The sequence below is a fragment of the Podarcis liolepis genome, assembly GCF_965112155.1.
Source record: "Podarcis liolepis genome assembly, chromosome: 1".
NCBI lineage: Eukaryota > Metazoa > Chordata > Lepidosauria > Squamata > Lacertidae > Podarcis > Podarcis liolepis.
Genome location: NC_139554.1, coordinates 74,669,775 through 74,680,564, shown reverse-complemented (window position 1 = coordinate 74,680,564; position 10,790 = coordinate 74,669,775). Strand labels below are relative to the sequence as shown.

General features: G+C 40.6%; 1 protein-coding gene across 14 annotated transcripts in view; it reads left to right on the top strand.

The window, feature by feature from the left end:
* The window catches only part of TNNT3 (troponin T3, fast skeletal type), a 48,694-nt gene that overhangs the window by 21,405 nt on the left and 16,499 nt on the right, over nucleotides 1-10,790 (top strand). For 2 of the 14 annotated variants that reach the window (XM_083491998.1, XM_083491994.1), the window contains exons 4-8: nucleotides 15-32; nucleotides 2,176-2,193; nucleotides 2,949-2,966; nucleotides 8,798-8,809; nucleotides 9,193-9,204. In XM_083491998.1, the coding sequence (XP_083348124.1) occupies nucleotides 15-32; nucleotides 2,176-2,193; nucleotides 2,949-2,966; nucleotides 8,798-8,809; nucleotides 9,193-9,204 (78 nt within the window). Of the gene's footprint in view, nucleotides 1-14; nucleotides 33-2,175; nucleotides 2,194-2,948; nucleotides 2,967-8,797; nucleotides 8,810-9,086; nucleotides 9,205-10,790 lie in introns of those variants that run through there. The other 12 variants (XM_083491999.1, XM_083492000.1, XM_083492001.1 and 9 more) reach the window with 11 other exon arrangements.

Below are 10,790 nucleotides of genomic sequence, written 5' to 3'. Positions count from 1 at the left end.
TTATCTAAATGCAGAGGAATACGAAGAAGAAGGTAACCAAAACCTGGAATGTGCCTTCTCTCTCCTGGATGATCCCTTGATCTTCAGCTCTTTAGCTGCCTGTCATTCACCCATCTCTTTGTTATTGTCTGCTAAAGATGATCTGAAATGCTAGGTGAATAACCAGCCCAGTGACTTTAGAATTAAAACTGGAGGCCATTTCACAAGGCCAAAGGGGAGATCTTGACAGCCACCAGATTAAATGCATATTACATAGCTAGTCTTTAACCCAAGCAATTATATGATTGCTCAGTTGTGCATCTTGCTGAATTCCCTTTCTGGCCCTCATAATTAGATTTGAATTTGTGGTGGCAGAAACTCCCATTATAATATTTAAGTTCCCAAACAAACTGTCATCAGCACAATAAGTTAAATGTGCAGGTTGATAATATAAAATTGGGAAATGTACATCATCTTTAGCTGACTACAGGTTTGACAAGTTACAGTAGTGTATATTGATACAGGCACGTTTTGAAGATGGAGTGAAGAAGATTCCCTTTCACACAGTTCCATCAGTGCTGAACTTATATTTGTACTGCAGACTCTTGGCAGTGACAGGTCTTCAGAAAAGTTTACAGGATCAAAGTGTTGAGTGAGACCACACAATATATAGCCTATTAGGTACTTGGATGTGGAAGTGCTAATACGTTTTCTAGTGCAAGAGTCTTCTTTGCTTTGCTGTACTCCATACCAGGATACCCCTCAAATATTTTGAAACAGGCTACTTAGGACTCAGCTACATTGGCAAAGAAAAATCGCTTTATATGCGCTGCATATGCCTTTTAACACTTTGACACCAGATGGTGCTGTTCCATTTTTGCCAACCTGATTTCTCACAAAGTTTACAACGCATTTAACTGAAACGCTTCTTTGATGTGTTTAGATCCAGCCTTACAATCCCTTGGCATTTGATGATAAAACTTTGCTCTCGGGTTATAAAGGGAGAGAGAAAAACCAGCTTGGAAGAATATTGATTTTGTGGTTGTTGTTCAGTGATATATAAAGGATTTGTTTTATTTTAAAGCATTTCTAAACTGCTTAATAATTAAACATAAAAAGAGTAGAGTGATTGAATAAAGCAGGAATCTAGTAATACCTAGGACCAGTTGTATAGATCAGGGAAACCGTGGTCAAGCAGAGATGCCTTTACAATATGGATTTCTTCTCTCATCAGGAAACAGAGGCCTGCCCCATTGGGTTGGGGTGTGTGTGTTAGTCAGACCTTCTGGGCTAGCCTGCTCTCCCATGTACCACAGTCATTTCCTTCCTATATGCATGTGATACTGTGGATAGCCTGGTTCAGTTGTTAACACTTTTAGTTGTACCAGAAGAGAATGCTGGGATTGGAGCAGGAATGCCATGGTGTTAAAAATGCAGGGCAGTGTAGCCCTTGTGGCTCTGGATATACTAACTTGTCTAGTGTTGGAGTCAAAAAAAAGACTATGGAAGACTGGAAGACTATGAGCATCCAACACAGAAACTCCATAAAATCACAATTGGAGGCTTAATTCTAAATGTATTATTCTTAGCTCCTGAGTATGATGCTGCTGAGGAGAAGTTCATTTCCTTATTGAAACAACAGCTTTTAAGCCAGTACACTAACTGAAAAGCAAAGGGAAAAAAACAGTGCTTTGCTTAGGGTTATTGTGAGTGAAGGTCCTTTTCAAACTCCATCTTCAGCCACTTGTCAAACCTAACAAAGAAATAGTCAAGGGTGCTAACCTAATACAGGCAGCTTCTTCTGGGAAAAATGAATTTCCTTTTCCTTTTCTTCCTTCCTTCCTTCCTCCCTCCTTCTTCTTTTCCTATGTTCCTTCCTTTCTGTTGGACGGGGGGAAACCCCACATTGATTTCAGTGTGTGATTGCTACGCTTGGCGTTTCTCTTCTCTTTAAACTGCATGCTCCCCTCTCTCTTGAATTATGTTTTTCTGGTTTCTGAATTGACCATCTTTGTTTGATCTGTAACTGTCTTCTTCTGTTTGCTTCCTGTTTTGTACCTTCTCTTTCCCCCCCCCCTAACCACTTATTTCTCCAGCAGTAGTTCACAAAAATAGTTTTAAAAGGGTTTGGGCTGCTATCTTAATGTTATTATCTTGTTTGTCTTTGCCTCTTGTTCCCATGATGTCTCCTATCAGAGGAAGCACAAGAAGAAGGTATGTGTGTGTGTGTGCGAATGTGTGTGGTGTTGCCCTCTGGATTTCTCTCTCTTCCTTTTCAGAAGAGTGGTTTGTCTGCACAAAGGAATCCTAGGGTGGCAGAAGAAAAAGAACAAGATAAAAGAGAATATTAACTCCAAAGGCTTGATTCCATGGCATCAATGTGGGTGGGTGGGGGAGTTGATGAAACTGAGTTGATGTTGCAGTCTTCATGACAACTCAGTTTTGAATCCCCTATACACTAAAAGAAGTGTTATTTGTTTGTTGTTCATGGTAAATAACAGAATTGGTTGCATTTTTTTTCAAACTTCAATTTTTTCCCCTTCAGAATAAGACTCTGCCATAGCATCCCTCTTTGGAGAAATATAGTCATTTTTGGTTCATTTTCTCCACAAATTGCAGGATTTGAAATGTGACATATTATATAAATAACCTCTGTCTAACAAAATATGGGATTTTAGGATTCAACCTAACTCTGATCTATATGCATGCTTTAAAAACAAAGAAAGCCAAAAACTGCCCATATTCTTACTATCCAAGTAACATTTCAAATCACTGCTCAATGTGTTGTGTCCATTCAATGTGTATGTGATTCATTTCCCCCTGCTTGACTTGCAATATTGTTATTTCTAACTTTACCCCTACAACCTCATGTTCTTCACAGAGTTTGGGCGGGCAGATTTCATTTTTATTGTTTAACTCTTTTTTCTTTCTTTTGCTGTTTCCTTCTCTTTTTTCTATTCTTCCTCCAGAAGAAGCTCAGGAAGAAGGTATGTGTTGAGGCATCTCGGTTCTGACCATTTAAATGGAAGTTGGAGTACTGCATTTCTTAAGGCTGTGGAAGGGAAGGTGTGATTACAGTACTGTCCTTGCTAATTGAATGCAAAAGGGCACTGACTGTAGGCACTGACTATATCTAAATAGACCCTTCGAAAAATGTACAGCCACCGACACACCCTAAGCCATCTGCGCATGGTGCTTGATTTTCTATTGACTTCAGCTGAATTACCTATGGCATAAGAGACTGGAAAGTTGGAATGAATGGGATATTATGTAGGTGGCTCAGACTTCCGTTCCACAGCCCTGCCTTGGAGCAAGCAACTATATCCTTTGGTATGTGTTGCTTCTAATTCCAATATAATGGCTTCTCTCCTACCCTCACAGAGAAATTAAGGCAGAAGACTACAATTGGGAAAACATTGCATTGGAATTCAAAATCCACACCCGCTTTTCTTTCTGGCACAACAGCTTCCATATGTGCTCATGGGGTGAAAATATGTAGCCAAAATCAACTCTTAAAAGTTGGTATTATTTATTACTATTAATACGGCAAGATTTAGGATTAGCTGCTTGATGAAAGCCCACATGAGCCTTCAGCAAAGTGCAGCCCAAACATTGAACTCATAAATATGAACTCATACAGATGGCCAAATTACCCTGGCATGAGATTACTTGCCTGGCATAGCTTCCTTCCTTCAATGAAGGAAGACTTTACCACACTTCTGTGCAGATATGAGGGGGGAAATGTGGTGAAATTGACAAACGTTCTACGCTAATCTACAGAACTCGCTGTTGAATTTGCCCTGCTGTGTTGCTTAATATCATCCTATACTTGTGTAAGATACTTTCTGTCTGCTTGAGTACATATACACCTTTAATTCAGCTCCAAAGCTTTAGTTTGGCTCTTTAAAGAAAAGTAAGGAATGGTTATCTGCTTTTAATGCCCTCTTGAGACTTGATGTCTGCAGCCATGATTCAATTCAGGATTTAGTGGAATAGAGAGTAAATTTGTTTCCGCGCTCCTGCTTCTTCCTGAATTGACAATGCATTGCATTGGCTTCAGGCTGATCCACCCATTACCCAGAAGTCTGTGCTGCAGTCCCATGCTGAAGAATTCATACAATAGACAAGCATGGCAAGATGTGAATGCATATTCCCAACATGTGCCTGCCTGTTGACAGCAGCAGCACTGGCACTAGCTTGCCTTACATAGTTCCACAACAGGTTTTTGAGCACCGGTTCTTCATGGCTTTCTTCTTCCTGCCCTGTTTAAATGGCTGAAAGGGTCAGAAGCAACCTAAACCTTGTGCTGTTTTGGCCCTGTAAGCATATTCAGGGCTTAACCACATGTGGTGCTAACAATGTGATTAGCAATAAAATTGAGAAACCGTATTGCCTCCTAGTACTTGCTATTAGTGAATGAAACCAGTGTGTCTACTATCTGCTGGAGAGGCTCAAGGGAGAAATATGCACATGACATCTGCTCTGTTTCTGGCTGGGAGCTGCAGCATGCAAGCCAAACCATAGGTAGTGTTTCTAGAATAGGCAGGTAGCTTTCCTTGTTGGGGATACAAAGGAGCCGACTGGAAATCCAGTTGTGCCTATTTTGCTTGCCATATTGATGCCACTACAGTCCTCCCTGCCATCTGCAAGGACAAAGTGTGTGTTGAGAGAGAACAGCACAGGCTGAGGCACACTTTGGTTGTGGCGCTGGATGGTCTCTGTGAGTTTGTTCCTGAAGTATCTAGATGTGCTCCAGAAGGAAAGGAACAGCTTCATAAACAAAGCAATTCTTGGCTTACAATTCATCTGCAGTCTGAACTCTTTACATTTCCTCTTCCGCATTTGCATGAGCTGCATTTGTCTATGTGCATTCCACCATCCCTGTCTTAACTGCATTAATTTGCTTTCCTATAATGAGCTGACTTACTTATCAACACTGTCTTGAATTACTTTAAGCCTCTTGTAATCGTGTTGTCCTTTTTCTAATATTCTTGTTTTCTATTGCCTTAATCTTGTTCCATGATACTTCCCACCTGGTGAAGTTCATGAACCAGGTATGTGACTTGACTTCTGAATTCTTCTCTTTCCATTTCATATCAGTGTGTGCAAGAATTTGAAAGTGATGGAAGAGAACAGGAGAGCAACACATTACCTTAATATCTATGTTGGTTTCCCTGGAGACAATCTCTCTTTCCCTCTATCTCATTTTCATTAACAAATGGTGATATTTATTGTGCATTAGAACAGTGAAACCTTGTCATACAGGACAGACACTCAGCATATATGATCTAGAGCAGGGGTCAGCAAACTTTTTCAGCAGGGGGCTGGTCCACTGTCCCTCAGACCTTGTGGGGGGCTGGACTATATTTTTGGGGTGGGGGGAATGAACAAATTCCTATACTCCACAGATAACCCAGAGATGCATTTTAAATAAAAGGACACATTCTACTCATGTAAAAACATGTTGATTCCTGGGCTGTCCGCGGGCCGGATTTAGAAGGCCATTGGGCCAGATCCGGCCCCTGGGCCTTAGTTCGCCTACCCATGATCAAGGGCAGTGGTTCTCAACCTGTGGGTCCCCAGATATTGTTGGACTACAACTCCCATCATCCCTGAGCTCTGGCCTTGCTACCTAAAGGTGATGGGAGTTGTAGTTCAACAACATCTGGGGACCCACAGGTTGAGAAAGGCTGATCCAGGGTTTATCCATTGACTGCAGTGCTCTTGTGGATATAAGCCAACTGAGACTCTGCTAAGAACACGGTGAAGCACAGGATTACTAGCTGCACAACACTTTAGACATTCCCAGGGAAATACCTTTATATAGTATTTGGTTAGTGTACCCATCTCTATGATCCAAGCATCCCCCTAATTGCTAGCCTTCCTTCATATTTTTATAGGACTGACTTTTGCCTTTCCCTACACATGTTCCAAAAGACTGGGGAAATTAAAATGCCCTTTTTAGTCTACTTTCTTTTCATTCCCTGGATAAGCTGTAGGATATACGTTTGCTCACACTGTCCACCAGTAGCTGATGGACTTTGGTGGAACCCTTCATAGACAGCTAGAAGCAGGTCTGAGGTCATTTTTTTGGGGGGGAGGTGGGAGGCTGAGAGAAGCATCACAGGAGCTGTTGAAGCCCCTTCAAAGTACAAAGGGGCAGGCTATCTCTTCTCCTGCAACTTTGCCCAGCACTTGCACATGCTTGCCTCTCTAAAAGAAAGGTGAGAGCTTATGTAAAGTCCAGTCCAGATGACACAAGTAATTCATCACTGACATCCTTAAAAAAACTGGTATAGTTTATCTGATGCTTAAGGGCTTCGGTTTTCTGAAGCACTTGGCAAAATAAAATAAAATAAAATAATTGCTCTTCCACAGGTGAAGTTCACAACAGACATGAATCCTTGTGCATTATGAATAGTGCATTTGGGTTTGTGATAATTGGAAGACCATGTCATGTTTATTAAATTGTGAGCCTGCAAGCAGGGATCTGCTTGTTTTTATAATTGTACAATGGCTAGTATAGTATAGGCATTTTTATAAATATTAAATAGTTGTGTTGTTTTTACACCTAACAATAGCAGGTGTACGATGGTTAGATTCACACATGCACACAGACACAACAGCCATTGTCCATATCGGAAGGATATATAGCTTTTAGGAAGTGCTGCTTCCTATGCTACTTTTCTGAAATGGAGAAATACGAGCCATGCTCAGAAAAGCAACATGTGAAGTGATCCTGAATTCCATGTATGCAGACAATAAGTGCATATTTCATATTCCACATGTGCAAATCACCATAGGGTGATATCCAACTAAGCCATGTTCAGAGCAGGCCCATTAAAAACAATGGCTTAAGTGCATTGATTTCATTCGGTCTGTTCTGAGTATGAGTAGCTGGCTATCATCCCTATGTATTTAAGAAAAGTACAAATAGATTCCAAGGGTTTCTATTCACATTTGTAAATCAACTTAGGCTGCAATCCTATACCTACCTACCTACCTACCTACCTACCTACCTGGGAGTAAGCTCAATTGAACTCAATGGGACTTACTTCTGAGTAAGCATGTATAGGACTGCACTGTTTAATATTATACAAGAGACCCCATGTTAATTTCCCTGTCTCTCCACGTCTTTTCCTTCTTTTCCCATTCATGTTTGTCTCCTTTTTTATTTTAAACAGGTCATTAATTTGTGTTCCCCTTTAATCCCCTTTAATCAATTACTTATTTCAACCTTGACTTGCAAGAGTCAAAGGTTGCAGTCACCCTGTATTTATTACTTGTCTTGTCTTCCTTTTTCTCTAATGGCACGCCCCACCTCACGAAGTCCATGAACCAGGTATGTGACATGACTTCTGAATTCCACTGATTATCTGAAAGGGTGATGTGTACAGGAATTCAAAGGTGGAGCAAGGAAACAGGAGATAACAGTTTTAATAACTCTTAACACTTGCTTGATTTTAATTTCTTTTCCTGCAACCTTCATGATTTGAAAATAATGCATTTTCCCATCCTTCACATGTAAGTATCTGGGAGAAAGAAAACATTTGCAGGCTCTTGAAATAGAAAAGGTAGAAAAGACATAGGGTTTATTTAAATGGGCAGCTAGTGGGGGAACTAGGCAGAATCAGGGAAGATCTGAGTCCTCTTCACGCATTATGATGAGCACAGGTAGAGGGGGGAGCAGGATCCCACCCACTGTCTTTCCTTCAATACAACACACAGCTAACTTAAGTCCCACTGATTTAATCTAAGTCTGGATCCAACCTATTGGCCATTTCACAAGTCATGCTGAAAGTGGTCCTCCCTCAACACGTTTTCATTGTAATGTGTGAAGAGAGCTAGAGACTAGGGTTCCTTTTAAATGGCTTCAGTTTATTAAACAGTAATGGCTTTGTGTAGACAAAAGCTACTATGGATAAGCTGCTGTATTCATGAGTGAATATTTTTTGTAAAAGGGCATGGTCGCAAAGATCCATTTTTTGGTTTTGGAATTCTGCATGTATGGCTTCGTTCTCCCCAGAGACACAGATGGAATCAGAGTTGGTTTCCATCTTTGCGAGTGGAATGGAAGCCACTGATGTGCAAAGAACCTAACCACATGACAGATCAAATTTATTCTTGTAACAAGAATAGATTTAAATCAAACCTTTGCCAGATAACCATGGAACTTCCTTGCTTACTCATATTCTTGCACGCCTAGGTACTAAAATGTTACAATGAAGATCATAGCTACCCTGAAATTGACTGCAGCTTTTTCTTACTATTCAAAATATGAAAGCTTACCATGGTGCAAATTGCCATGAACAAAGCATGCAGATGCAAATTTCGGACCATACATGTGGTTCTAAAATGGGCTGATGAGACTATCTACCCAGAAACAGAAATAAGTGTGCTCATTTCTGGTTTTGTGGAGATGATCCCATGCAAACTCTTTAGAACTGCTGCACTCCAGATGAACAGGATGATACTTGCATTTCTTCTGGATCAGCCAAGAAAACATTTTTGTAAAGCATAATGGCGAATTCCTCTTGGCCCGGGCTATGCTGACAAGTGAATGACAAAACATGTGGCATTTTTCTATGTGCCTTTTTATCTGGTATTTGCCATTCACCTTCATTGATTCCCCACTGGGCTGCTTTCATGTGATTTTTTCAATGTTATTAATTTTCTTTCCCTCTACTCCCCTCCCCCTCCCCCACCCCTCTTGAAGCTCATAGAAGCGCCCAAAGACCTTGTAATAACATGTTCCTCTTGTTTCCGTTCTCTCGCTGTCCGTTACATCTTGTTCCATGACACTTCTCCCCTGATGAAGTTCATGAGCCAGGTATGCGACACAACTTCCACATTCGTATGTTGATTCTGATATGTTCACAGAATGTACATAATGTCTTTGAATGGGATGTTGGAAGAGAAGAAACAAGATAAAAAAGATTAACAAACTGTCACTTACAGACTAGTGGGTTGTTTTTGGAATGCTCCACACTTATACCAGCAATAACCTAGTTTTTCCCTCCCTCCCCACATTCCTACAGCTTCCCTCAGTGCCTCTTCTGCACTAGATGTTTATATTTAACCAGTATTTTTCTATTCCCTTTTACCCATTCCTTGATCACCTGATGAAGCTCAAGAGTGCTTACATGCGTATTCTTTCTTCCTTTATTCTCTCCTTCCCATCACTGCTTGCTTCCACCTTGACACCTCCGGCAGAAGTCCAAGAAGGTATGTGCTTTCCACTTAAGGAACTGTTTGTCTTCCTTTTCTCCTCTAGGGCGGTGCAGAATAGCGTTTGAAGCTTTGCAGCGAAATCCGATGCATGTTTACTTGGAAGTAAGGGCGCTGTCAGACGGATGCTATTTTTCGGTGGGATTCAATCAAAGTCAGGCTGCAAAACTGTAGTTGATTGGAAGGTCTTGCGCAATGAACACGCTTCTCCAAAAGATCAGATTTATGGTTATAAGCAAAGGGACAGGAAAATGCACTGAGAAGTGTGGGATGACACTTGCTTTGATGTAAGGTCATCTCATCGGCCTGGCAACAAATTCTATGGGAACGGTGGTTAAATAGCCAGCATTGTCTAATCTCCCTGCAAACAGATCAGGGTGAATGTTTAATAAACACAGTATTGCCTGGAAGTCTACTTCATCATACTGTTTTCAGTGGCCCTTACTCCTAGGGAAAGTGTGCATAGGATTGCAACCTTAGGTTTCATGTTGTGAGGAAGGATGGGCAAACTCCTTGCATAGGAGTTTTCTTTGCAGATTTTCACAGAAGGTTCCAGATATGCACATACACTTTCAATTCAATCTACCTCACAGGTTTGTTGCAGATATAAAACCTAGATTGCCTTGAACAGCCTTTGAGGAAAGGTGGGATGTACATGGAATTGAATACAAAATGGAAAGTTTCCATTAGTAAATCTTTACAATATGAAAAGGGGCCATAGATGTTCAAACTGAAGAGTGCCACTCTAGTTTTTTGAAAGAAATTTTCACCTGCTGTGCCTTAATACTAGAGGATATTAAGATTCTGAAAGGCATCCTTACTTTCAGAGGGTTAATATTAATGCATTATGGGATGGTGAAGTTTTAGAAGGCCAGAAGGATCATGAAGAAAGGCAAGAGTGTTTACTAGTGGCTGTTGAAGTTTCCACTAACTCATTCATTTGTTGGATGACATTAGTCATCAGGGCTGGTCATAGACCGAATGCTGCCCCAGCCAAAGGGTGGCCTTGGCCTCCCCCTTCTGTTTGTTCAGCTTTTGATCACCTTACTTAAGATATCATTTGCAGCAGTGCTTTTTTTCTGGGGGTACGCAGGGGTACACATACCACTAAACATTTTGTGAATCTAAGTTTGCCCTCATTGAGGGGCAGTATTTCAATATGAGTAGGAAAATGAGAGTACCCCTAAACATTTTTTAATAGAAAAAAGAGCACTGATTTGCAGCCTATTTCATAGCTTTAATGCACAGTTTGCATATAGGATCTCTATCTTTGGCATATAAGTTGACAAATTCAAACATTAGGATCTGTAAATATGAACTGTATATATTTTTTCTTTCAGCTACTGTGCACATGGTTTACTTATTTAATGCATTTCTACCCCATCTGACAGGCTGCAGTACCCTTGCAGGAAAACATTGGAGCGCATAAAACACCAAAACCACAATAATACTATGAAATACATTTTCAAAAATCAGTAAAAGTTAAAAATTTCCCCAAACAGCAAATTAGCCAGCCACAGACGTCTTGTTACTTTGTATGATTGCCACTCACATCCATTTCTGGAAGTTATATACTCAACAAA